The sequence below is a fragment of the Stegastes partitus genome, unplaced genomic scaffold (genome assembly GCF_000690725.1).
Source record: "Stegastes partitus isolate 25-593 unplaced genomic scaffold, Stegastes_partitus-1.0.2 Scaffold292, whole genome shotgun sequence".
NCBI lineage: Eukaryota > Metazoa > Chordata > Actinopteri > Pomacentridae > Stegastes > Stegastes partitus.
Window position 1 is genome coordinate 113,343 of NW_007578023.1, and position 27,853 is coordinate 141,195.

At 40.6% G+C, this 27,853-nt stretch overlaps 2 protein-coding genes across 2 annotated transcripts; both read right to left on the reverse strand.

The window, feature by feature from the left end:
• Positions 1-460: 460 nt before the first annotated feature.
• On the reverse strand, positions 461-9,053 carry ston1 (stonin 1). The gene is made up of 4 exons (XM_008282962.1): positions 8,896-9,053; positions 2,185-4,126; positions 1,824-2,026; positions 461-1,709 (listed from the first exon to the last, which is right to left on the reverse strand). Exons 2-4 carry the CDS (start codon positions 4,040-4,042, stop codon positions 1,644-1,646), a joined length of 2,127 nt encoding a protein of 708 aa, XP_008281184.1. The 5' UTR covers positions 4,043-4,126; positions 8,896-9,053; the 3' UTR covers positions 461-1,643.
• A 3,127-nt stretch (positions 9,054-12,180) lies between these two features.
• ppp1r21 (protein phosphatase 1, regulatory subunit 21) lies at positions 12,181-27,745 on the reverse strand. Its single transcript, XM_008282963.1, has 22 exons — positions 27,093-27,745; positions 26,012-26,080; positions 23,452-23,598; positions 23,132-23,233; positions 22,877-23,041; positions 22,717-22,775; positions 22,234-22,328; positions 21,917-21,969; positions 19,880-20,029; positions 19,653-19,754; positions 19,478-19,566; positions 19,258-19,394; positions 18,940-19,032; positions 18,265-18,392; positions 17,480-17,629; positions 17,053-17,145; positions 15,988-16,242; positions 15,559-15,594; positions 15,291-15,407; positions 14,659-14,757; positions 14,425-14,553; positions 12,181-13,843 (listed from the first exon to the last, which is right to left on the reverse strand). The coding sequence occupies exons 1-22, from the start codon at positions 27,150-27,152 to the stop codon at positions 13,814-13,816; spliced, it is 2,358 nt and encodes a 785-aa protein (XP_008281185.1). The 5' UTR covers positions 27,153-27,745; the 3' UTR covers positions 12,181-13,813.
• Positions 27,746-27,853: the final 108 nt, after the last annotated feature.

Genomic DNA, 27,853 nt, shown 5'->3' on the forward strand with positions numbered 1-27,853 from the left:
TCTCTGATTGAGGTTTCAGCTGGGACTGACTCATCACCACATGGGTCAGTGTGACTATTGCATTATAAAACACCGGCACTCTTGCCAAACTGTTCTGTGCTGATTTTAATGTGTCAACCGTGCTTGTCCACAATGTTTTCCCACCTTGCAACTGCGTGCTCTTCAGCTTTATGAAACAGCACGCAGCACTGTGGACAATCATTTCCTACAAATCATATGTAATTTACTGAGCAGCAGTGTATCACTACTGGATGTTTCTTGAAAAAGCAGAAATAATCAAATAAATTAGTTTTGGAGAACCACTGTGCTCTGTCTTTATTCACAGAATAATAAATATAAAGTGTGTATTTGCTTTCTTTCTAACTGAAGTGTTTATTAAAAGTGATTTTAAAAAAAAACAACTTAATCCTTTATTCTAGTTCTACGAACACCTCTGGAGAAAAACCACAATACATTCAGGTTTAATTTAATTTTTTTACTCTTGATGTACACATATCCAGCTTAAGCCAGGTACCTCATACATACAAGCTGTCATTGAAGACCTTGTTCATTATGAACCTTCACCATTGCTTTATTTTTTTTTTTCCAATCCACCCTATTCATAACCCAGAAGCAGAAAGATCACATAATAAAGATTTGATTTGCTTAAATAAAATTACAGTCCTCCAAAATATAACCTTGGTATAAAGTCAAAGGTCACTTAAAGATAAGCAGCAAAAGTAATGTTTCATGTAAAAAAAAAAAAAAAAAATCATAAAATCTCACTTTATAGAATATCAGCACTCAATGCTGCACAGTAGACTTTTCATACCTTTCAGAATTTGTGTTAGGCTGCTTTAAGACTATAACTGATGAAGAACAGAAGGAGGTCAAAATAAGCTGCAGTTAGTCATATTCCTGCTGGGTTCCTTTAAAATTGCTGTTTTACTTTGCAAATGCACTGTTATTAATGTGTAATAATATTTGACTGATAGTAACTGATAAGTGAAATTAAATGCATATGGGCTCTAATATATCATAATTCCAAGAATGCAATAATTAAAAAACTATCACACCATTGGCACATAGAAATGAGCACAATCGTAAGGATTCCCACATACATGAAGCCATTTGGAAGTATGTTACCTTTAAACACTGCTGGGCAACAAAGAAGGCCCCGGTCATTAAGAAATGCTGATAATGAGCTTATCTCAAACCGAATAAATACAAATCATTACTTAAGTTGTTTATCTTCTACAGCCCATGTGCCGTGCATTTATTAAGGCTGCCGATCATTCTGGAAGACAGTGCAGACAATGCAAGCTTATATACATTACTCGTATAAACTGTAATATTACAATTAATAAATCTATGAAATGTAAAGTGCTAGGCAAAAGGACTGCGTTAAATTGTTTATAAGGTCTAGAATAATTCAGTCTCAGTTAAAGGATACAAAAATCAGTTCACCTCCATGAGAAATGCTACCAGGCTATGTGGAATTAGATGAATTTGACACCAGATATAAGCAGAAAGTCCCTCATCACCCTTGTTTATGTTCTTTTTTTGCTTTTTTTTTTTTTTTGTTATCCCTTTTCAACTTTAAGAAGGTTTTTGAAATCTCCTGGACCAAAGGGATAACATCCTCTTCAAAGCTTCTTTAATCATCACTGTGTCATACAGCCAGACTGCCTCTGTGACTCTGTTTCAATCCATTTCTTCTCCACTTCAACCTAAAAAAAATACAAAATTAAGTTAGCTGCAATGAAAACATGCCTTTATTACATAGACATTTAAGTTTGTACGAGCAGTGAGCAACATGTTACAGCACTGACAAAGCATCTTACCTGACAATGATAGCGTGTCCAACTGGTCACATGTTTCTGTGGCTGGATGTCGTTGACAGTGCCCAGGGACTTAACTCTGGTCTGTGACACAACAGCGCCCATAATTTCACATTCCATGGTGACAAAAGGGTACCAGTCATTTGGGATCTCCTGATCGGATCCCAGCTCCAGTTTGCAGGAAAATGAATGGGGATGATCCACTGCTGCACAGCACAAAACAAAGGTCGATTGTTGTTAGAGTGTGACACCACTGTGTGGCAAACATACTGTGCAAGTGTAGATGAAGCCAAAGCTAAGAAGATGAAAAGACGTGTGAGGCTGCTGTGGGGGGCTAAACGTTAATCTGTCAGAGGTATCATACCTGTATTCTTTGCTGGCAGTCTGTCGATCTTCCACACGATGGCTGAATATACATTCTCGTACTTGACAGTGCCGATTGACACCTGCATGACAGGCTGTGAATCTGCAGCGCTGACGGCGCCCAAGCAGGCATTTCTGTTCATTCGTGCCTTCAGTGACCTTTGTCGCAGTAAGGCCACCGTCTGTGTCACTTTGACCCAGTCGCCTGGCACCGGCACACGGATCACTACATTCTCACACAGTGGGTAGTGAGGGTCAGACACCCTCATGGAGGAAAGGAAGGTGGAAGACATGTTGAGAAAGGCCTGGAGCTCCACATAGGCACCTTGAACTGTGACCACAGCTTTGATGGAGAAAGGAATTTCTGTGCAACCCAAGACTGTCGTTTTGTACCGCATCAGCTCCACCCTGCACGCGTCAGGAGGTGAGAATTTAATCAGCCGGGACTTCTGAAACTCCGTCTCATTCACACATTTGTGAAAATGACAGTCTGCAATCTCCATCCAGAGTTCATTGCCCTCCTCTGACCCATAGCTGGAGTTAAAGTGCAGCAAACCAAGGTCATTAAGGGCCAAAAAACAGTCCCCTAGTCCGTTCAGAAAAGCAAGGCAGTGAATCTGGGTGAAGGCCGTCCGCTCGATGACTCCCCCAAACTTATCCAGCTGTATCCAGATGTGATCAGTAATCTGCAACGACAATTCCTGCTCCTCGTAGTGGCGCCTCTGCTGGTGGGGCAAACACAGCTTGAAGATCTCCTCTTCCATAGAGACTACCAGGTCTTCCATCTCATCATGCACTGTGGAGCCAAACTTGAGCAGCTGCTCCACCTCTGCGTCATGACTAACCTCCAACTTTGGGTGATAGCGTTTCTTTTCTGTATAAGAGAAATGTTCCACCTTGACTGTAAGGACTTTGCGGGGCTCGCCATAGGTTTCAAGTTTAAGATCCGAGAGCCTGCACTGAGGGAGAAGCTGGAACTCCTTATATGGCTTCTCCAGGCCTTTCTCATAGTACATTTGCAGCACACCTCCTGGCAACAAGCGGAGGTAGATTGGCCCCCACTGTCGAGAGGACATGCGGTTCTTTTTTTCAGGAATCCTGAGCATGACTGACCAGCCATCTCTCTTCTGACTACGAAACAGGCCCCGAGGAACGAACTGGGATGAACCCTCACTCAACACCTCATTCTTGCAACTTAGCCGACCCTCCCCATCCTTTTCTGTTTCTGTTTCTTGGTCCGTTTCTGCTTGTAGGCCTTCTAGCTTGTGGCAAACGTAGGAGAAAGAGTTCTGGAGTTGGTCACGTGGTGGCTCACTGCCGTCTTTGGTCCGAATAAAGAAACGTGGTAGGCTGTTGTCAGATTCTGAGTCTGAGGAGGAGCTGCCCACATCTTCACTGTGTCTAGATCCATCCCAGAAGGGGTTATAGTGTCCTGAGTTCCCCTGGAAAGAGGGGAAAGGGCTTGGTCCGTCTGAGGTTTGATTAAGAGCCTCTGGTGCAGGAGAGGGAACAGAGGCGGTAGATGTGCTGGAGAAACTCCGGAAAAAGTTGTTCTTTTCCCTCGCGTTAGAGTGAAATGGGGACGAGCTACTAGGAACCCCACTCACAGGAGTGCAAAAGGGTGTGTTACATGGTACACAGGAACTTCCACTAAGACTTGAGTGGCTTTGAGGGGATTCCAGGGAACTACTGAAGCTCCAGGAAGTGTCTCTGATTGGAGGCAGCACTAATTTCAGACCATTGGGACGTGGTATTGATGCTTTGATAAGCCCGGGTGACTGCAGGGGCTTCTGAGGTGATGAGAGCGGCGTGTTGTCATCTTCAAATGTGACCCAGTTCGAATGATTTGTGGAACACATGGCTGAGGGGATCTGCTGACTCGTTCGAAACAACAGTTTTTCCTTTGTCGAATTAACTGACCGGCAATTCAGAGGCCTTCTCCTCTGTAAGAGAAACACATGAGAAGAATTAGACAACAACTAAAATCTGTTAAATCTTGAGACTCATTCATTACAGATAAAATCTCAGAGGAAATCTTGAACAGATCTGCTCTCACTTGAAAGCAGGAACAACTCTGCTTATCCTGTTGGTAGAAAAAAAAAAAAGAGCTCTTAAGGACATAAATAAAACATATTTCCTTAAGGTACTCCATTAAAGATTAATGAGACACTGACCTTGTAAACCTGAAACAAGTTCATTTCTGTTAACACTACAATTAACTAAGGTTCAGTTGATGTAAAAGCTGAAGTGAGCATTCTGCACTTTAGGGAAGCAGCAGATTTGCTCTCAGCAATACCACAGATTAGAGATCTTGGTCATTTTTCTTGAATCTTTTGGAGAATCCTTCATAAAGACATTCCTGAACCAAAAAGTCTTGCAGCCACTTCATTATGAACAGTCTTTTGCAGAAGACGATAAAAAAAAAAAGACTCCTTCAACAATCAGCCTCTTGTCTCTGAACTAGTTTCAGTAATTTACCACAAAATGTACAACTTTAGGCATGTGTCTGTCATATGTGAGAAGTTAAATAAAACCCTTTTTCCCCCTTTCTTTATTTAGATCAAGTAACATAGAAAGGATACATCACTGTAGCCTTTGTTCTCAATGTGTGAATGAGGCCAGTAAAACAGTACTATGATCCTTGTTGTAATTAAATATTGAGATATACTTAGTCTATTCTTGCATTCAAACTTTGAAACATTACTCTAAAAAGGGCAACACTCTGGAAAACTGTTAATGTGCAACAAATCTACGCTTTCACTTTTTCAAAAGGATTGGAAAAGTTTTTCAGAATCTCCAACTGGAGCAGACGAGGGTTTTAAAAAAAAAACACAGAGAGCATAAAACAAAAAAAGTTCAGAGTTGTGCAAGTTCAAAGGTTTTGCAATGTAAATGGTGTATTTTAGACATACAGGGCTTTGAAATGAGCATAGTCTGAATATTTCATAGCAAGGCTGCTCTAAAATGCGTGTGAGAAAAGTTAGCCATGGCGGCGAATCCTGCCTCATTAAACAGCATGAAGCCAACTGTGAGAGCCAGGTATAATGTGGCAAAGCAGCTGGTACTGCATGAAGCTTCAGAGAGGAGCAAAGTTGGTCAAATGTGCACAGCTTCTCTAGAGGATGAATGTTTTATCCTCTGCAATATTAGAACTGTGGAACATATTTCAATATAGGAATTAAATGCAGACAAAGAAGCGTGGATATTGCTTAACGGCAATGGTATTCAGGCTTATTTGCCGGCGGTTAGAGAGTAAACATGTTGTAATCTTTATACAGTCTTGCAGTTAATTTTATCGCTACTCAATCACAATCTGTCTCTTGATGTGCTGGCAGCTCTGTCCTCAGTAACATCCGGCTTTGAGGCCACAGAGAAGTCACTTAGAAAATGTTGTAGCTTCATCTCCCCATAAAAAGGGGCAGAAAGCCTCAATTACAGCCTCCCTCCTCCCTCCAAGATCACAGCCATGACTTTGGATGAAGGAGACATCCAGTGGAAAGTTCCTCTTGCTATAAATAAACATGGAAGTTAGGGGGGTAGTGGATTGACAACTCTTCAGTCAAACACTGGAGAACATCTTTCTAATGAGAGGATGTTTGTAATGACACGTAGACATTTCCACAAGTTCGTCCGTCCTCCCCCCCGACTTATAGAATCCATCAACTTTGATTCAAAGAGAAGGAGGAGCTCACCACGGGGGTAACTGACAGGCTTTCAGACTCATTTCCAGTCTGCCATCTCTTCCCTGGGCTCTCTAGCAGGCAGTACAGAAATGAGACGCTGCTAAATCTACAGAGGACAAAAGAATACATTCCACACATTCCTCGGGGACAAGCAGCTTTGCACACAGGAAATACCAGCCTGCTCTATTCGTGTGAACTGACAACAAATATTATCTTAATATCATTTCATCACTTTTTTAAAAAACGCATCAGATTTATGGGCCATAAATTCTTCTGATTATTAATCATTGTCAAACTTAGCTGAGACACAAAGGAGTCTGGCGACTAAGATAGGCTTCTTACACTAATTGGATGTTTTCTAAACATGTAAAACAAGTCTTTTACAATATTAACCTCTTATTTTATTAGCGTCTCCAAACTCTGAATTATGTTGTGAAATTTTTAACAGCTATAAAGTAATGCAATTGTAATTCTACAGAGCCATGAAGCTAAATTCTCTAGATAAATCTCAGCCCTGCGGTGAGGACAAAGAGTCGGCTAATCCCATTCAGCATCTCAGGTTTATCATTTCTGATCATACTGTAATTATATAAATTACTACACTTGCTAAACCTGGAGTAGGCAAAAAAAAAAAATGCATGCAGCTCAAGGACAATACCTTAATATGGGTGTGTTGTCAAGTAATTATAACTACTGTGTCGAATTAAGTCATAATACGTTGCCAAATAGTTGCAGAGGCCAGTCAGACTCAGCCCTTTAGTAACCGACATGTCATGTGAAACAGTCCTGAATATCATGAGAACTTGCGATCCACAAAGCAGAACTGAGATGAAGCTGTCTCACTGGGATATTAACTGGCCCACTTCTGGTCATTTACTGACAAATGATGACTGAGGGGAAACTTGTGGTTTAAGAATAAAACATACTTGAACTTTAACTTGGCAGACAGATGCTTCCTGATTAAATAAGACAAGTTCCTGCTGGATTCTATGTGATATTTCCTGTATACTCGCACAACGGGGGGAAAGAGTGTTTTCCTTAGAAAAACACATAGAGAAACAAAACAAGACACTATCTCATTTAATCTGACGAAAGAGTCCCACTATTGTGACCACAATTACAGTGTAATCTAGTGCAGAGCTGAAAATGTGATGACCCATTTCCAGTGGCAACACTGGCACCGTCTGCACAGTGAGCTCTGTCCTCCCGTCAGACAAAGCAGAGCAGAAAGTTTGGGTTGCAGCTTTTGTCGCCTCTCACCGGGGCAAAACATTTCATCAAAATATTATCAGAATCACAACAAGTGCGACGTCCAAATCACAGGGCCTAAAATGTGAAAGAAAATACTACTTTAGGGAAAAGCATTGTTGTGCTACAGAGACAAATAATATTCTCCAGACGTGAGGGAATGTTTGGTACACGCAGTGGAAAAGATAAGAAAAAAATGACAATATGTGCTAAAAGTATGCCTCATGTCGCTATAGCAATATCTTTTTTTTTTTTTTTTTAATATACATCGTTCAGCCCTTCCTTACACACAGAACTAATTAATGTTAGGTTAGTTATGTACAGCTTTAAAGTATTCATTAGACCACTGTGACCACTGTTTTCTGCAGCTTGCTTTGCAGTTCTTGGTGGAGCCTCACTGCGTCTTCTTCTTGCGGTTGTAAAGGACGGCTATACTGCTGATTAGAAGCTGGCTAACAACGGCTCTGTTGCTGCATCACTCTGTTACGCATCAAGATGGCTGTCTTCTCTTCTGTTCTATGAAGCATTGTTGAGTTATCATTTGAGTTGGATTATCTGTTGACTTTACAGCTTATGCACAAAATACTAGTGAGTGGAAAAAATGTACTTAAAGTGTGAATTTTGGATAGATCCCATTTTTAAACATAATTTATTGCACTTACTATGAGACTTGTCTTTTGGCAGATGCTGTAATTATTTAAGCTCTATGATAAAATTCAAACAAAATGATCAACGCTGAAGGCCCTGCAGCGTAGAACTTGTAAAAAGAAAACTACAGGCGGGCTCGTATTTATATCCAAAGCTTCACTTCAAAACCAGGATTCTCTGCAATGATTATAGAGATTTGTTCCAGTGCTGAAAAGCACGAAAAAAATGAGCAGGAATGTGCAAGTACTAATGATTGATTCTTATCTCAGGCATTTAGGGGTAAACTAATAAAAACTTATGGGAAACACTCTGTGTGCCACTTCTGAGAGAAGTCACACATCCCTCCCTTTGCTAAATTAAAGGAGAATTCAGAAGCAATAAATCACAACTTGCTACTTGGGTTTTTTATTTATTTTTGCTGCAGCCTCACTTATTGGAGTGCTAGCTTTCGGTTGCTAAATGTTAGCTGCTGTTGGCTAAATATTTCTGACACAGCTGAGCCAGTTTACTGACTCAATGACTCAACTTCTGCTTGTGTTTTAGCATTTTCCATTACTGCTGAAGTGGCTGCTGTTCAACAAAAGTTACAGTCTCTTTAAAAAAAAAAAAAAAAGTTCCCATGAAATTAAGAAGTCACATTTTAGATTAATGTCATCTACAGCTGCGTTTAAAAGTATCCTTCATGTGGAAACTCGTCTTTAAACACTGCTTCACTTTTGTTACACGCAGCGTGGGGTCACTAAACGCCACACACACACACACACACACACACACACACACGCCGGTAAACAACATTTTGTTTTTTTTCGCCTATGGCAACTCTGGACCGGAGAAAGAAAACAGTACCAGCATGCTGTCATCCACAACAGAGCCAGGCCCGTGTCCCGAACAAGAGGGGCCCGCTGCTGGGTTCAAGCTCTGCGCCATTGTTTTGACGCATCAACTCTGCGTAAAGTTGTCACTCCGCGTTACTTTTCTCGTACTTGCGCCGTTCACCCATGACTGAGAGTTACCGAGAGGAGACCCGAAACACTTTTAGGGTCGTTTCTGACCCGAACTAAAGCAGCTCTCACTTAAAAAAAAAAAAAAAAAACAAGAGGCGTGAGTGCGACCGAAAAGGTAGAAATACTCACAGTTTCGGTGCTGTTGGTTTCAGGTCATGACTTCTGCGTGATGGACACGTCTGAACTCCGACGTCGGCCGGTTTTTTGCTCAAAATGGCAGAGTGTAAATCCTGGGAGTTTTAACAGCGCGGCGCTTCCCCTCCCGAGTTCACACAGACTGTCCTCCAACGGGACACCGCGGGACTCGACACGGCGCTGCTGCGTTCGCGGAATGTTGGGAAATGTGGGAATCGGCAGACGGGTTGCGCACATCTCAGCTGGTGGGGGAATGGAAACGCCATAAAGTCACACCTGGAGGCTAAATAATTATGATAATAGGCCTGTTGGTTGTGTCCTGGCGGTTAAAAAGAAGCAATGCACACATGTTTTACTTCTGTAAGTCCATGTTGTGACAAATTAACGTGTTGCCTTTAATGCATTTCTAAGTTGAGGTTTTGATTTGATTTGATTTGATTTGATTTATTAATTTCAGACATGTCAAAACCATTGTAGGAAACCCAGTGTACCAACATACACAAAAAGAAAAGAAAGAACAAAAAAACAAGAACACGAATAAGAAATTATGCACACATATATACATATAAAGAGTTCATTTGAAAAAACAGATAACTCCATCTTTACAAACCTTCAGGAAATCCACTTTTCCATCATTTACCTGAGACAATATCAAACTTAAGTTATCTCTATTTTTGTCATGTCATTTCTACTGAGTCAAATCCACTCAAGTTCAGTTTGATTGATATCATCTCAAGCAAACAACAAAAAAATAAGTTTTCTGAAAACCTACAAAAATGAAGTTATCGGTTTTTGCAAATGAACTCTTCATATATACACATATATACATACATATATACACACATACTCACATAAAATACACAAAATAAATAAATCTATACCCAATATATACACACTTATCTCTCTCTATATATACACACATACGCATACATTCACACACATAACACATATAACCAACGTAACTAGCTAACATGTCTGAAAAGGCGTAGGAAGAAGTAAAACTTATTTAATCCTACCCCTTCTCCAATATTCAATAATTACACTTTACAATCACCCTGATTGCTGAGTTTTGGATTAAAAGTGTAACTGTAAACACCACACAAGTCACCACAGGCATCGGTTTAATGAAAATAAATCTGTACTGGATGTGAATCGGTGCCACATGTACATAGAGATTAGATTAGACTTTACTGTCATTACACAGAGTGCTAAGTGGCCCACTAAGACATCAAAATGCAGTTTAGAATCTAATCAGAGTTGCAAAGAAAGACTATAAAAGTACAATGCAATGCAAAATGAATTGGCAGAATGACATGAATGTGCTAAGATGTGTACAGTATGAGCAGTTTTAACAGGGGATTTACACCTTACAGGAGCTGAAATGAAGCATAGTAAGACAAGAAATACAAAAGCACAACAAAGATAACAGCATAATAAAGACACCTTTTACATGTACAGATGTGCACGTACATGGATATGGCACAATAGATGGATGTATAATGGTGCTTGAAACGTTTTAAAGAGTGCTACATTGTGTTACTGCACTTGAGAAGTCATACAAAGAAAAATAAAGTGTGTTGCATTTTGTTATCGCACTTGCAGAGCTGTAAGAGAAAACAGTGTAACATGATGGTGTTGCATACGCTGTATAAACAGTGCACGCAAGTAAAGGAATGTGCAAAATGTATATAAGTGCGATAGATAACAATATAAACATAGGTAAAAGTAAACACAAAAACAAATAAATTACAGTAAGAACAGTTCATATGATATGGAAGATATATACAGTCTGTACAGAGAGACCATGTACATAGTTGATATGTACAGTCACTGGAGGAAGGTGTCTCAGTGGCATTTTGTGTGTAATTAGACCATATGCTCATTTAAAAACAAAAGACACAAAAGGAACTCTGAGTTTCAAATCCTACCTGTGTGCATTGACTCAGCAGGGATCATATTTAATGAGGAAAGTTGATCTAAAGGAGAACAAATATTTGAACTAAATATAGAATACCTGAGAGCTTTACTGCATTATAGTTCATCACATTTTGAATTGCTACCTGGTGCCTGAATTTTGTATTTTTCTTTACATAAATAAAGACATTTAGACAACAAACAAAACAAATAAGATACAACTTGTCACATACAAATCAATCAGGAAATGTTTTATGTGCACAGTTTCATGGAGGATGCCCCGACACCCACACTTAACGTGCTTCCCCCTCAGTGTTGAAATAAAACTTACGCCCATGCATGGAAGTCACAGTACAGGCTGGTTCAATAGGTCCATATATAATATCACATTACATCTTTAGTTTAATGGCGGAGTTGCAATTCTTTATGAAGGGTTTAGCAAAGCAGGGACTAGAACAAAAGGGTAAATCACAGCACTTATAGGAGGGTTAAAAATACAACAATAATTATATGCTCATAAAGAATGAAAAGAGACACCTATTTGCCCTTTCATTATGTTGATTCAACTTTGTGAGAAAGTACCTCAAGTCTTATCCTGTCATCATTATGTCTTTCTTGACAAGTATATAACAATGCACCGGATATTTTGGTGAGCCGCTTACACACCACCATGTATGTCTCTTTTCCACAATATATATAAAATGTATATATGAAATATATAGAAAAATCTGTGAGATTCATCTTTAATTAAGTTTATTGTGTGTTTTATCTCACAAATGCCACTCAAAATATGATTGTAGAGGGGTAAAGAGAGTGTTTGTGACCATAAATGAACTGTACGTTGTTTAAATGTTGGAAAGTCACTGGATTCATTTTTTAAATACCAGGGTTATCATCAGTACTGATATATTGCAATACCTCCCAGTCTCTTCTATGTTCTTCTATTAGTTCTGCAACCACTATAACTACAAAAATGTCTCTCTAGAGCTATTTTTCCAGTATTACCACACAGTAGCTCTTAAATGTGCAAAAAAAAAAGCGTCAGTTATTAGTTTTATTACTTTGACCTCTGAAGTCGTGCACAAACAGCACTTGAACGCACCATGAATTCTAACAAAATGCTATGTCTACCCTTCCAAAACAAGTGACGGCATCAAAAACTAATCTTCTAGTTCTCATGTGTCCAGTTAATGGTGCTGCCTCATTTCCCAGATGTCAGGGCGTGTTACAGGCAGGGTTTTTTAAAAAAAATTACAGATGATTTAAAATCTCAGTTTCTTCCAACTCTCAAAAAATACAAAACAAAGTCACGTCAGCCACGTTTAAGGATCGTTAATAGCCAAGTGAATCTAAATACATGAAGCGTTTAAATTTTGAGCAAGCTCTTTATTTGTTTCACATATTTATATGTGCTTTTCAACAGGTTACATTGTGAGAATACAAGTTTTGTTCTTTTTTTTCTTCTTGCGATCACTTTAGAGGGCGTGGGCAAATCCTTGTGATCAAAGGTCTGCTGGCAGCTGTAGACTGGCAAACAAGAGGTTTGAATGAACTGCTCATGAGCACTGCTGGGTCTTTTTTTTTTTTTTTTTGTTTCTCGTGTACCTCATGTCACTACAAGCCAGCGAGGTTCTATTTTACTGTAAACTTTAACTGCCCTCTGCAATGACTCACGAATTGTCTAAGCACCAGTTACAGTGTGGGCCAATCCCTTTATGACACTTCGCAGTTATCCAGCCTTATAGGAGACACACAAAAAAAACTAACTGCAGATTCAGTTTTCAATATTTGTGTAAAATAAAGATTTGTAACTTCTGAATAAATGCTTTTTTTGTATATATATATATATTCTTTTTAGAAATTATACAGTACAATTACATCATGATTTCAAATGAGTGTATATTCACATTAACCCTTTTCATCCATACATATTACAACATTAATTTAGAGACTGTCGAGCCACACCGGGCCTCTGAGTGCACAGCCACACTTACTTTGGTGATAAAAATGACTAGTGTTACAGAGTAACTTTACAGAGACAGACTGACACCATTTCACGAGCTCTAACTTGTCCATCCATTTCCATCAAGGTAAACACAGTTAATCAGTGCTTGAAGGCAGACATCTTTCCTTTTCTTTTCTCCACTCCCTGGGGACTGAAAGTTTTTTTTTCTTTTTTTTTTTCCCAAAGTGAGGAATGAATTCAAGTGCATCTTTGTTAGTTGTTCATTCAGGTTTTTAAAAGCCCTTCTTTACAGAAGCTTGTGATATATGCATTTGTTAGACGGGGCATTTTGCTCTAGTTAGACATACTTGTCCTTAGAACGACTTGCGCAAATAATCCCAAACTGGATCTAAAACAATTTAATTGTAAAACAATACTCATCTTTAAAAGCCTGGTGCCGTAGTCACACAATGACACAACACTCTGCACACATACAGCTGCACCGACATTTACTCTGTTTGCCTACTCCCACAGATAAGCAGTAAGAATGCACAGCTTCATTTTCTCTCTCACTCACACACACACACACAATAAGCAGGAAAACTACACACATTGATTAACAGGGTTTGGTCTTCAAGTCTTGACTTCAGTGAGCATTACCAACTTCAACTGTTTCAGCTGTTTATTTTCCTTTCCCCCCCTTTTTTTTGAGGGAAAAGCTGTTTCTCTCCAGCTGTGTTTTGACCCAAAGGTCAAGTTCTGGTACAGTTTCAGAAAGCATTTTTTTAAGCAAATTGTGTTATGTTTTAACTGGTGCTGTGACAAAGAAAAGGGGAAAAACAAAGCTTTTTTTCAGTCAAACATGTTTAAGCCTCCAAACAGTTCATTTGTATTGATACTGCATTGCAGTGGAGGAATCTGAGGCTCATGTAACCGTCCCGTGGTTTGGTGACAGTGTTGGTACCGCGACGCTGCTGGGAGGCTCCACAGCACAGATCTTCTCCCAAGGTGCCCTTTGTGATGCCAAATGGAGCCAGAGTTTTAAAGGCAGCTCTAGCGACCTTTGTTCTTTTTGGCATTTCCCTAAAGGAAACAAAAAAAACAAACAGGCTTAGTTCTAAAAAATGTAAAACAAGTCACCATCCAGAATTGAAATTCCTGTGTTGCATTTAGGTGCAGTAGGCTGCGACAGCTCAGGTTTGCATTCTGCTTACAATATCTAAAAACATGCCGAGGCTGGTTGCTGGCCTTCAAGAGAAAATCGCCACCTTTAGATCGCAAACATGTCCCGGCCTGCAGCTTCTTAACCTGCAGCCATCTGTGTGCACACATGCAGGAACATGCATGCACAAAAACAGGCCTCTCCTTTGCTGCTGCTTTAGCTTAACGACTTTTTCAGATGTCTCCAGCAGGTGCTTTTCCCATCAAACCCAGCGGCAACCACAACACCACCGATGACCTCCCAGCTCACCTCGTAACCGACAGAAACTTTACAATGTCACATTTTCCTGCCAACTGACGCTTCACATTCTCTGGATTTATGTGTTTATATGGAGACTGGCACAGCTGACAACAAACCTGAGAGTGAACCGAAATTTTGAAAGGCAAACATGTTGAAAGGAGCTTGAATTAAAAAGGAAAAGAACTCTTTCTCAGTGCTGTACCTTGCTGCCCAGTTTGAGTGTGTCGATTTCCTCTCTCTGCTTGCTCAAAGTCTCATTCATACTACACAGATGGTCGCTCATCATGCTAAGCTGGTCTTCGTAGCTCCTCTTTGTCGTAGCCAGCTCGTCCTATGCGAGACACACTCCAGTTACAATCTGAATGTTTTCTGAATTGGAAATGTATGATGCTATATTACAGACGGGACATTTTTTGGCAATGAAAGTGCATCGTACCTGCAAGCGTGTGATGTTTTGATTAGCCAGTTTGACATCATCACTCAGAGTCTCCCGTGACTTTTCTGCAATGGCTAATCTCTTAGCCAAAGCTCGACACTACAAAGAAAAAGAGGAAAGTAAACAACGGCTGTCCCCTGATGGGTTTAAAGCATGTCTGGCACGCTCCAGAGATCTGCTGCAGAAGCTGCAATGAAAGTAGACATTTCTGTGAGTAATGGGTATATTTGAGAGCAATGTCAAAGACAAATGGACAATTCAAAAAACTGACAACTTAATAGCTGAGAAGCTGACTCAAGATCAGGTGCATTCCTGTTGCAACAACACAAAATAAAGCCGACTGACATGTCGGTTAGTCACAATGCGGCAAGATGTCATTTCGACAACTATCTACATTCAGATCAAGCCTCAACATAATACAAAAAATACTGGGTGTCAGTTTCTTCCTAAATAAAGAGAACACTTGGTAATAATGGGACTAAAGAACCATTTTGAAAGCGCGAAAGGATGTAAGAGTTTCCATATCTCGTCTCAGATGACATGCAATGTTAAAGAAGCAGTGTGATATGAAAAGGTCACTTCTTTCCTGTAAGATAAAGTTACTAAGATGAACACTATAGTAAGGGCTTCACCTCAGAGTGAAAGTGCACAGCTTTGCTATCAGAAATCTGGAGCTGAGTGGTGAGCTCTCCCACTCTGGCCATGTAGTGAGTCTTTATCAGCTGCTCCCTGGACTCCTCATCTCCCACCTGCAAATACAGACACAACATCCCACCAAACATTTTTTTTTTCCCATTAGAGAAGCTTTATGATGCCAAATACTGTTTTTCAAACACTGATTTTTGTATTTAGGAGCTACTCATTTAAAAAGGTCATTTTGTGAAGTGTATGGCAACTCACATGCTCCACTGTAGGTGTTGTGCACAACATGCCAACCTGGTGACAAAACAGAATAACATGTCAGCGATTTGAAGTCAGATGTTAAAAAAATCCACTTCAAGCACAGACAGGCCTCTGCTAGGTCAAACGAGAAACACATGAGATAACAAGAACAGAAGCTAAAACACAAGTAGTGTGCTGACTAAAACAAACTGTGCTGGATTGTGTCTGCACTGTGAACTCTGCACTGACTTGCATGAACAACAGTATTCTTGTATTCCGCTGTGTCAGCACATTGGAAATCTGAGTTTTATTAAGCAAAAACTGGCTTAGCGTGGGAGCTACAAGAAAAGAACAATAATAGTCCCTTTGTGGAAGCAAATCAGACACCAGTGCCATGGGCACCAAAATCTCTTCTCAAACGAACAGGAGCCTGAGCAGTAACTGTACCAGGCTGGTGCACAACGTCGTCTCTTTCCCTGTGGCTCTCAGCTCTGTCTCTGCTTCCTCTTGGCTCTGTGCGAGTGTGCTGGCTGCAGCTGTTTGTGAGTTTGGACTTCCTCCTAAAGCTGCTGCAAGCTGCGCTTCCAGGTCCGCAATGCGCTGGTTTTCCTTTTCCAACCGCACCTTCCCCAGCTGGGCCTCCAGGAGCCAGTGCTCTTTCTCCTGCTCCAGCCGAGCGATCTTCTCTTGGCTCTGCTGCACCTGCAGGAGGCCAATGGGAAGAGAAGAGGAGTGGACCGTGAGCTTGTGGAGAGACGGCTGAGTAAAGGCTGGGAGAAGTGAAAGGGGCACCGAAACGATGTAACAAAACAGTTTGTAATAATTCAGTATAGATTGCAAAAACATGTTTTGTGACTTTACTCTGATCAATAGAATCACAATGAAAATGTTATTCCTGAAAGAAAAATGATTCTGAGCTCTTTGGGAAAAATCCCAGTAGTCCAAAAGTAGCGGTTCATTCATTTTTTGACTTAACATTTTTTAAACTTGGTGATAAAGTGGCATATTGATATAAAAACTTCAGGTCCATTTAAAATAACAAATTAAACCATTGCTGAGGACATAGTGTGCACAGACTCACTAGCCAAGCTTCTCAATCCTTCACACCCTGTCCCTAAAGTCCAACTGTCTGGAACTCATCTAGACTGTTACATGACTGCGTTGTAGATTTTTGCACTAGTTCTCAGTGTTTTATCAGCAACTACTGACACTGTTGTTTTGCTGTCTCCTGTTTTCCCACATCTTTTTTTTTTTTTCTTTAATGTCAATATGACCCAAAGAAGACAAAACCACAGTAAACATGCTTGCACGTGGAACCATTTTTAACTCTAACTCTCTTGTTATAACACTGCATTTAGGCAAACCAAACCTGGCTGCCACTCTGACTCATACATAGTCACAATGACCACAAAGAGTGCCTGATTGTAGCTCGTGAGCAGATGTAACGTCTTTAAATAGTGACTGGAGAAATTGTCAAAAGGATTCAAGGAGCGCTCAAGCTGAGTGCCCTACCTGCTGAGTGAGACCCTCTCTGCTCTCAGTGGAGCTGGTAAGAATACGACGGTTTGACAGGGCTTCTCTGTATGGAACAGACTGTGGTCTGGCCTGAATAAACAAACAAAATGGTAAAATAATGGGAGAAACAATCACGTATTCACACAAAATATGCATCTAAGATGCCTCAAGAACTTTAATTGGGCAGCACTGCTCTTAAAGGGCTTAGTAAAGAAAAAAGCAAAACAAAAACAAGAAAATGAATTATAAAAAACAAAGATAAAAGCATAAAGTAGCAAATGCAGAGATATAAAACAGCCTGAAACATAAAATATTCACAAAGGTTTTCTTAAAGTCTGTGTAATCTCAACAGTCAGAGTGTTTCAAAGTCTAGGGGCACCAGAAGAAACGTGCTAATAACTAGCAGATTTAACAATGTACTGACCTTTTTGATAGCACTGATATAGGCAGCTGCTTTCTTTTTGTTGGCCAGCATGCTCTCTGCTTGCAAGGGATTGAGTGCTACTGTACAACCTCTTGGACTGTAGCCCGATGATGTGAAGAAGTCCAAGTTGTTGCTGAAGAAAGTGGCAATCTGCAACAAATTAATGTGATATTATGTATCATGTCACTCAAGCAAAAAAAAAAAAAAAAAGATCTTTGCAGTTCCCCCAGCTAAAGAAACACTAATTAATGTCTACATTCCTCAACGCAGATACTCAGCATTCTGTGTAGCCTCAAATTAACGAGAGTGTTTACAGCAGGGAGACGATTCCACCACCAAGTGTCCAGGATGATAAATGTCTGAGCAATTAAGCTATTGCCTGCTCTGAAAACGCAGCTCGCTGCACACATCATGCGAATGCGTGTTATTGTATTCAGTGCTGCAACCCAGCAGACTGTGCCTCCTATCAGCAGACACATCACAGCCAACAATTGACTTGATTCACAAAGAGAAATCATTTATCCCTTTACTCTGACTGGGGAGCAGCTGTACAAACTGTGATTTGGACAGCATCTTTCAACATTAAACCACTACCCACCTGAGTCCCGCTGTTCCGTGTTATCACATTAGTGGCAATTTACCAATCTGATCCAGTTGCAGTGAAAATTTGCTGCGACTTACAATTAAGCTTTTATGCATTTACAGCTAATAACTAAGCCACACTGCTTCGAAATACAATGGAGGTAATATAAACCTGGCTGCTGTCTGCCCCCTGTTGGCCATACCTTGCCGGTGCTGCTGGTAAGCGAACCCAAAGACCCCAGGAGGCACTCTGTGGTGGTACAGAGCTTTTGGGTGACGGTGGGGAGCTCCTGCTCAATGCCAGCCTTCTGGTTGTAGTGCTTTGACATCTCTAGACACACAGAGAGCAAAGAGGACAACAGGAGAGGCATTTACAGCACGTGCCAGCTTTAAGTGTATCCTTCAGCTTCACTATGTAGTTATGGCATTTTTAATCATCCTCTGAGATCAAAAAGCAGCTGTTTTATGCCACTTCCTTGCCGGCTGATGTGTAAATGATATGCTTTAGATTTGCACAATATTGTCAGATTGTAAAAGTGCAGGTTTTTAGTGTATATTTGACCGCAATCACTCTCAAAAACACCAAGGTACTTGTTACATAAACCCATTTTCACTTAGCGAAATGAGTCAGCTGCACAAAATGTGACTCTTCTCCAAAGAGCAGAAGATTATACTTCCATTTGGTGTCGCAGTGTGAGAGAAGCTACACCGAAGCCTCTGGATGTTTACTCTTCCAAAGTGGGAGGGCGGCGGATTGTGAAAACAGAAAGCAAGTCTGACTTTTATGAATGGCAACAGCAGCTCAGCGGTTGCGTGAGGGAATCATCGTGCTGTGTGTGAATAGCTTCGGGTCAAAAATGGGTAACAGTGCTGCTCACCTTTAATGGTGTCATGAAGACTGTGTAGGCAGGCAGCCAGCTGGGTGAAGACAGCTGAGGTGCTGCTCTGTGGCATGGCATCCTGCTGAACACCTGTCACACAATGCACACATTTGTAAAACACGCATGTCTTATCCTCACTTCATAAGCCTCTGCTTTATATAAAACAAGCAAATCAATTGTATTTTCAAGAAAAAATACTATTATTTACATGACTAAGTAAAATAATAACTCCAACACTGGACTGTGATAAGTGGCAGACGTTTCAGAGAAAAAAGAAAAAAAAAAAAAGAGTGCAAATGTCCTGTGTTAACCTACTGGGTAAGGCCAAAAGGTTAATGTAGTTCTGCAGTTTCTCAAACACAGATGTTACTCTCTTCATGTCACTCTGCAACTCCTTGTTTTTCGCAGTGAGGGCAGCAGTACAAAGAGGGGCCTCGCACTCTTCTTCCAGGCTGAAAGCAAGAGAGAAGATAAACATCGCTACAGCATCCTCCACTCCATTACTCTATCTCTGTCTCACACACACGGCGCTGACCTTTTCAGCTGGTAGGGGAGAATCTTTTGCAGAAAGTGTGTGTACGTGGAGAAATTATCAGCAAAACTCTTCAGCTTGACCACAGTCTCCTTCAATTCAGAAAAACAACAACAAATAAACACAATTAGTGGTTCATTTTTAAACAAGTATCCAAATCCCCCTGTCCAAAACTCACCAGTACTGTGACAGTGTCCTCTGTGATGTTTTGGTATAACTGCAGAAAGCTGTCCTCCAGGGGGCGCACATAGGCTGCATTTTCATGTAGATACTGAGAAAACTAGGATAAGAGAGGAATTATACATCTGAATAAATACCACTCCATATGTGGAGTCTGTGTTCCTGCCTCATGCAGTATACATCATATTTGGCACTGTCTGTATTTCATGTGTACGGCTGCTTCACCTTCTGGTTAAGCGGAGAGATGGGCTCAATGGAGGAATCCAGGGGATAGATGTGTACTCTCTGCTCTGTGTAGGAGTGGAAGTTCAACAGAGCAGCCACCAGGTCCTGGATAAAGCTCAGGGCCTGTCCAGCCACATCACGGGCCTTAAGCTGAATCAATAGAAAGACAGCACAATCCACAGACAACTGTTACAGTAGAGTTCTAAGCACATAACACTGTATGAATCCATCTGTGACACAGTTTGCAACCAAGCTGATATGATGGCATTTGTGAATACGAGAGTACTATTGTATTGTAGTGGAAACATGTATTTATTGAACTGTTTTCCAAAATATCATTTAACTGATGTAGTTTTTAAATCTTTAAATTCAATTGACTGTAAAAAGAAAAAAAGATGAGAAATATTATGTTGTCTGCAAGTGATTTAGCATTATGTTCACAAACATGTTATCTAAGGCTATCCAAGACCAACCGAGGGTTTACAGCGCTACCCTACTTGGAAGTTTTTCCTTTTTATTACCTTTTTAACATTGAATTCTAGTCCATTTCATTTGTCTTTTTTAACAAGAATTAATTAAAAATGTAAAATATAAAATAAGTGATTGCATTAGCAGTCACCCCCTTTAAAGTGACTCGCCAAATCTAAGAAAGGTGCAGACAAATGGTGCTAGAAGTCACAAGATTAGTGAAAAGGAGATCATCTGAGTGCAGTGAATGTGTCTCAAGTGATTGTAGTATAAAGACACGTGTATCTGGAAGGTCCAGTCACACATGAATTAGTACTCCTTGATATAACTACACCATGAAGACAAACGAACACTTCAAGCAACTCCATGAAAAGGTTACTGAAAAGCATAAGTCAGCGGATGGATACTAGAAAATTTCCAACTCACTGAATATACTTTGGAGTACAGTTAAATCGATCATTAAGAAATGTAAGCAATAGGATACATGCACAAGTTTGCCTAGAGCAGCCTGAGTTACCATGCAAGAAAAGGACTAAAGAGGTAGACCTATGACTCCTCTAAAGGAGTTAGAAGCTTAAACGGCTAAGATGGAAGAGACTGTGCTTGCAAGAACTGTTGCCTGGCCATAGCTTTATGGGAGAGTAGAAAAGAAGAAACCTCTGTTGAAAAAATATTTTATTAAATATTGATGAAAGGTCACCTAAAGGCAAATGGGACTCCATGACAGCAACTGAAGGAAGGTTTTTTTGGTCTGTCAAGCCAAATCTTTGCTTTTGAGATTAAACATGTTTGGCAGACACTAAACATGGCACATCATCACAAACACACCATCGCCACTGTGAAGCACGGTGGTGGCAGCATCACGATGTGAGAATGTTTCCCTGGAAGGCTTGTACAGATAGAGGGTCAAACTAATTCAGTAAAGGCAAAGTATAAGGAAATCCTGAAGGACAATCTGATGCCATCTGCAAAAGAACTGCAACTCGGGGGGAAGATTTGTTTTCCAGCAAGACAACGACCCAAAGCATGCAGCCAAAGCTACACAGTTACTGTTTAAAGACAACAAGGTGAATGTTCTGGAGCGGCCAAGTCAGAGCCCAGACCACAGGCTTGGCTTGCTTTAAACAAAACTGTTTAGTCACAATCCCATTGTAAACTAACAGAGCTCAAGCAGTTTTGCAAACAAACAAAAAAAAAAGAATGGCTTAAAATTGCAACGTCTAGATGTGCAAGGCTGACAGAGACCTAACCACATAGGCTCAACGCAGTAATTGCAGCCCAAGGTGCATCTACTAAATACTGACTTGAAGGGAGTGAATATTTACACAATCACTTATTTTACATTTTGAATAAACTCACATAACTTTGTAGAAATCTGATTTCAAGCCAAAATAGTCAGGTCAAATTAACCAGACAATGATTCAACAGTGAAAAGCAATAAAAGAGGAAAGCTTTGACTCTTTTAACTCTGTTAATTGCTCCGCCCTAATTTCAATGAGGACGGATGGACCTTGAGGTGCTACTCTTTATTAGCAATTCAAATAACTAACGTGTTTTTTTCTCACTCACCTGGTGCCTTCGATTGTGTGATGGCACGTTTAGGCTGTTGTAGTCGCTAAATTCTGCAGAGTAGGAGAGAAAAGCAGTTAAGCCAGAGCAGAACCTCAGCCCCTGCACTGAACTTTATTGACTCAACAAACATAGTTTAAATGGTTTAGTCTCCTGCCTCCTTCGGTGCAATATTACAGTTTGGTGTAGCATTACAGTGCTTACTCCAGGGCAGCATGTTGTTATGGTATCAGTGACAAAGACATAAGTGTTCTCAAATGGATGTCTGTTCTGTAGCAGATTGTTTTTGTCCAAGTGGCTTAGTGCCAGATACTCACTGGTGTCATTGAAGGGCACTTTCTCCTGGATAACACTGCTGCTTTGTTTCACCTGTCTGTTCAGCTCTGACTGGCATCGCCTCAACTGCTGCTGACTGCAGGGGGGAGACCAAAAGTGTTTGGTGGATTAAAATATGCATTTTAATAAATAATACATATTATATTCATTGTATTTCAGGTTGAGAGTAAACTGCAATGAGCAAAAATTTTAATCATAAAACATTTACACATTACCATACAGAAAATGTTAACCATAATCAGGGCAGAAAGGTAACATCTTATAATTTCCAAGATCATTTTAACACTAATATATACAGTTGGTAATTTGTACACAGTTCCCACCAGAGCAGAATACCTGAACAATGCTGTACCTCTGTATGTACATGCATTGCCTGCAAATCTAGTCAGCTGCACCTCTCTGGATTCTATCTCCACAGTGGTGGACTGAAATATTCTCAATTTGTAAACAAACGGTAGATGTACCATTCTTCTGTTCGCATCCTACACTCTTTTGCTTCCCTCTCCAGCGTTTGTGATTTCACCTGTCAGGAGAAAGGGAAAGAACAAACATTTTGATAAACTCTATCAAGGCTGACGATCACGAAACACACTTCTTCCTCCTCCTCCTCCGGGTGATCCTCACCTCTAAACGTGCTTTGTCACCCTGCAGCCGCTCAATTGTGTCCACATACTTCGTGGTGAGTCCATCCACAACAGTCTGATGCTGCTCAGCATCTTTCTCCAGCTCCTCTAGTCGTGTTCTCAGCTCAGCCTCCTGCCTCCTGTGCTGCTCATCTGCTTCATAGAACTAATGCACAGCAGCAATTATTTCATTTAAAATACTGTATGTGCAACAACAAAGACAACTGATCAACATAAATACAACGTGGCTGCTTACTTGGATGTGAAGTCGTTCATTTTCTTCTATCTTTTTCTGCAGGTCCTCGTCAAAAACACTCTGGGTCTGTAAACCATGCTGTGAGGGAGAGTCTCCTTTGCTCTAGAGGAAATAAGGAGCTGTTAATGATGTGTTAGCTTCACAAACATTACTGTATAATGCTCATAATTATGGAGCTCGCAAATTCCATAATCCCTCTCAAAAATACTGTTTTTGCTATGAGATTAATTTTACGATCATTACAAAAAAAAACATATCACACATCCAGTTTCCTCTACCCAACCACGAAGCCACTCCCTTGTTTTTCCCCTCATCATCACCTTCCCCTTTTTGCCCTTGGCTTCACTAGCAGCGAGCTCCTCTTGTAGCAGCTCCACCCTCTTGGCCAGCTGCTGGTTCCTGAAGCTGAGACTGTCCATCTCCTGCTCCTGCTTCCTAAGGCTTTGGTCCCTCTGCTTCAGCTGCTCCTGATTAGGGAGGAATACGAGTATAATGAATAACACATCTTTTTAAAAAACTAATGCATGAAGCAAATCACTTCCTCTAAAATCACAGTGAAGCCACTCTGTTGTCATTGTGCAACTCCAGCATAACTAATAGCATCACTGCAACAAGTACTAATCAGATTAGGTGATCTCTGGACATCTGGATTTGTTTAGCAAATATGAAGCATTTAAAGGGTAATTCTGATATTTTTAAAACTGGGCTTTTTTCCCTTATATTTCTGGGTGAACATTATTAATAAGAACAAAATCTTTGTAATTGGTCCAATATTGAGCGAGAATGTTATAACCGACAACCACGAAAGATCTACAATGTAGTACCAGAGGACATGTGTACATACTGCTGGTTACTGAGTGGCTACTTGGCTGTTATCCTGCCAGGCTTCTGTTTGTACTGATGCCAGGGGTGTACACAATGAAGCAAGTTTGACATAGCCAAGCCTTTCTGTATAAGTGGACTCGACAAAACCTAAAACCACAATCAGTGAAACGTGTATCAAGACGGAGGTTCATTGCGTTAAAGCGCTGTACCTCTCGTGCCAAGAATAACCCCTCACACCCCCACCACGGACTGTTCTCCCTCCTGCCCTCTGGAAAGACGTTCCATAGCATTCGGTGCAAACCCTCCAGGTTCTGAAACAGCTTTCTCCCCCAGACTATCAGACTGATAAACTCAGAACGGTCCCCTTACTCACTCATGTAACCCCAGTTCTTGTATAGCTGTATGGATATTTTACGTGTAAATTCAAATTCACTCGTGTACATTGCATTCACTCTGTTAATAAATTCTTAACTATGCTGCTAATTGAAATTTTAATTTATACTCTTTTATATTTATTAATATTTTCCAAATACTGTGAGCCAATGTAACAAAATTTTGTTCGGTGTACACCTGTGTATCTTGAATGACAATAAAGTTGTCTAAGTCTAAGGTTCTTAAGGATGTTTGTTATCCCAGGTGTCTTCATCAGGCTCTTTGCAGGCTCCCATAAAAGAGAAGGGTTTGAGGCTCAGCTGACTCTTCTTCTGCACAAAATGGACTGATGGTATGCCACCTACTTCAGCAAAGAGGAACAGGTATAATGTAGAGCTACGAGAAATGGAAAAAATGTATGAAGATAAAAAAGCGGCGTCACTGCAAATGGTGCAGTGAAAGTTATTATACGTATTTCACCATTCAGTGCACTCTGGATGCAATTGCTTATTTCTAACATGACAGCTGCATATTAGAACTAGAACTATTAGAACTTTAAACTTCATACATTTGAAAGTAATACTCATTAAGTGCATTTCGATCTGACACCGTCCAAGAATGATGGATATGTAGACCTTGCTTCAGTAAAAAAAAAAAAAAAGTAGAAATAAAACAGCAAAATTAATGTTACTGATGAATGACATCTGTGTTAGATTGGCTGCAGTCATACCAGTGTAGAAATGGACTTAGCAGAAACAACATATTCCATCAGCTGAGACTCTCTATCACTCAGAGAGAATATGGTCAGGACAAGAAGTACAGCCGGTTTCAATCCCAAATCTGAACAGAACCTCCTCTGGATGAGATTCGCTGGGCAGAAAAACTTACTATGATGACCAAGTCAGGTCAAAGAAGAGCCACTGTTCAGACACTGAAATCTTGGCTTTAGGCTCAACATAACTCACTGACCTAACAGTCTTACTTTGTAGCACAGCCCACAGGTCAACTACATCACATTACCTCCACTCTGTCTGCAACAGGTTTCTAAACTCTTTAAACGGCATTTTTGTTCACAAAAAAAAGTGTTTTGGTGTGATTTCGTCTTCTATTTGACTGGTAGTAATCACCCTGGTGACAAAGGTCTACAAGGTGTACTGTGCATCCATTTGTAGCAAAGCTTGCCACAACTTCAGCATGTCCTAGAAAACTATGCAATGGTTGGTGTGCCATTTTGTTGCCACAATTCGAAAATGCACCACACAAACCACTGGGACTTCTCCTCCTGTGAGACTTCTGTTACATGTTGGACACACGTCTCTCTCTCTGTATCTTTTATTTATAATGTTGTCAGACACCTTTAAAAGCAATTCGAGCCTGAGGGTAGCAAAAACGAGCACTTTAGTTTGATATGAACAAACGCCCCACGAGATTTATTTACAGCTGTTTTGTGGTTGCTGGCTAAAGCGTTCTAACTCAAAATTGGAGTAATACACAACTCTTTTGCCTAATTAATCATTTGCACTCAAAAATATGGGAAATACTGGCACCTTGATTTATTCATAGATAGACGTATAATTTCTGACAGTCTGGAACCCCATAATAACGATAGTTGTTACTGTATCAGAAGTAACACTTCAGATGTGGCATTCACTTTTTTTTTTTTCTTTTAAAATGTCACTTTACCTTTAATGAAACAGAATTGGCCTGTTCATCCACAACTGCCTTCTTCAACACCTGGTTCTGAGCACGGAGCTGTGAAGACAAAAAGAACAAGATACTGTGACATGTAACATAAATGCAACAAAAGATGTTGTCAGTGGTCAGGCTTTAGATTCACATGGAGTTTTCAAACAAAAAGAATATTGTGATATGCATCCAGCAGCCTGCATCAATTCCCATTTGCTTTTACACAGAAAAGTACTGTCCTACGCTTGTGCATCATTATGTTCGTCTTCTACTCTACATAATTTCAAGAGACGCCGTAACATTTAAAACTCATCGTGCTTCACTGCACGGCTGGGAGCCTTTAAGCACACACTAAAATAAGCAGAATAGGGAGCATGATGTGTGACAGTTGCACAGTCAGCACTTCCTGAGCGGGAGACGGTGCTTGGCTAATGGGGAGATCAGAGTTAAAGAGGAAACAGCTCTCACTCCCCGTGATGTCAGCTGACACAGACACAAAGGGCACATATAACTCTGAAGAGAAAACACAGGCTTTACTGCCGCTTGATAACAAATTAACCACGAAAACTGTGTACAGCCCTTGAACACAACATGTCTTTGAGTTACTTCAAATGAGGCATGGGAGGGACTCACTTTTTAGAGGAGTTGAAATTAACAAGATTCAAGCTAAAACACATCATGATCAGAAGTATCTGGACATGCACACTATTTTGATGTCCATAACATAAAGGTGTACACTCAACTGTCTGTTTGTTTACTAGCACATTCACCTTAAACTGCCTTCTCATGGAGGAGATTATTGCTAGTTGACAGTTTATTAGCTATATTTAGTGTATTAATACCCAAATTCGTGTCTTTTATTGCACTGACAAGCAGTCTGTATGGTCTGCTTCGTCGATTTCAGTAACCGACACGAGTAATGAAACATATTAGCACAGCATTTACCATTCTTGTCAGGTGACTGAAAAGTGGCTAAAGCTAATAGTACACAGCGAGTTTCTATTAAGCTCAGTGTCCCCAACAATGACAAGTATTATCAATTGAGCAACATTAAACAGGCAAACACACACGATTTTACCTTTGAATACTCCTGTGCCAGCTTGCTGTATTTTGTTTGCAGGTCTGTAACGTTAGCCATGGTCGCTAGAAAAGTTCTCCAGCTGATGCTAAAAAACAAAAAAAAAACAACGGTATCCTAGCTAGCCCAGTTAGCTGACGGCTATCCGGTTAGCTGCTCCAACACCGTCAGCTGCTTGAAACGTTGACGCTGGATGCTGGCTAACTCAGGTCGGTTAGCCCACGGTTATTATTAACTACTCCAGGGTGGCTTGTTCCGTTACTGGGGAAAACTGACCGTGGGTACATTGTCACAGAGCAACAGTCATGAGTCCCGGAAAATGAACTGCTTGGTGGTCATCTGATTTACGCTAGCAGCCGGACGTTACTCCGACTTGACAGTAGTGTTTTTTTTTTTAAGTTAGCACTATTAGCGGCGACAGAGCCTGCTAGCTAGCCGACTAGCCGACAGCTAACGAGCTAGGTAGCAAAACAAATCCCGACAGCGAGCGACACATGTAGGTGAGTATTATCTGACAGGAGCCGAGTCACCCCGCGGCGTCCGCTAATCGTATTAAAGAGTGAAGGGTAGCTGCTGCTAAGCTAGCGATATAGCCTTAAACGGCCATTCGTCTGGGGGAACAGTTTCATTTTCCAGCTAACCAGCAAAATCCTCAAATGAGAGCCGAGCACAGACACAAGCACACAGAGGTCAGAGTTGAGAAACAGAAAAGTGGTGAGCTGCTGGAAGGAGGGCGCCGTCTAGTGTCTGAAGGCCTCAAA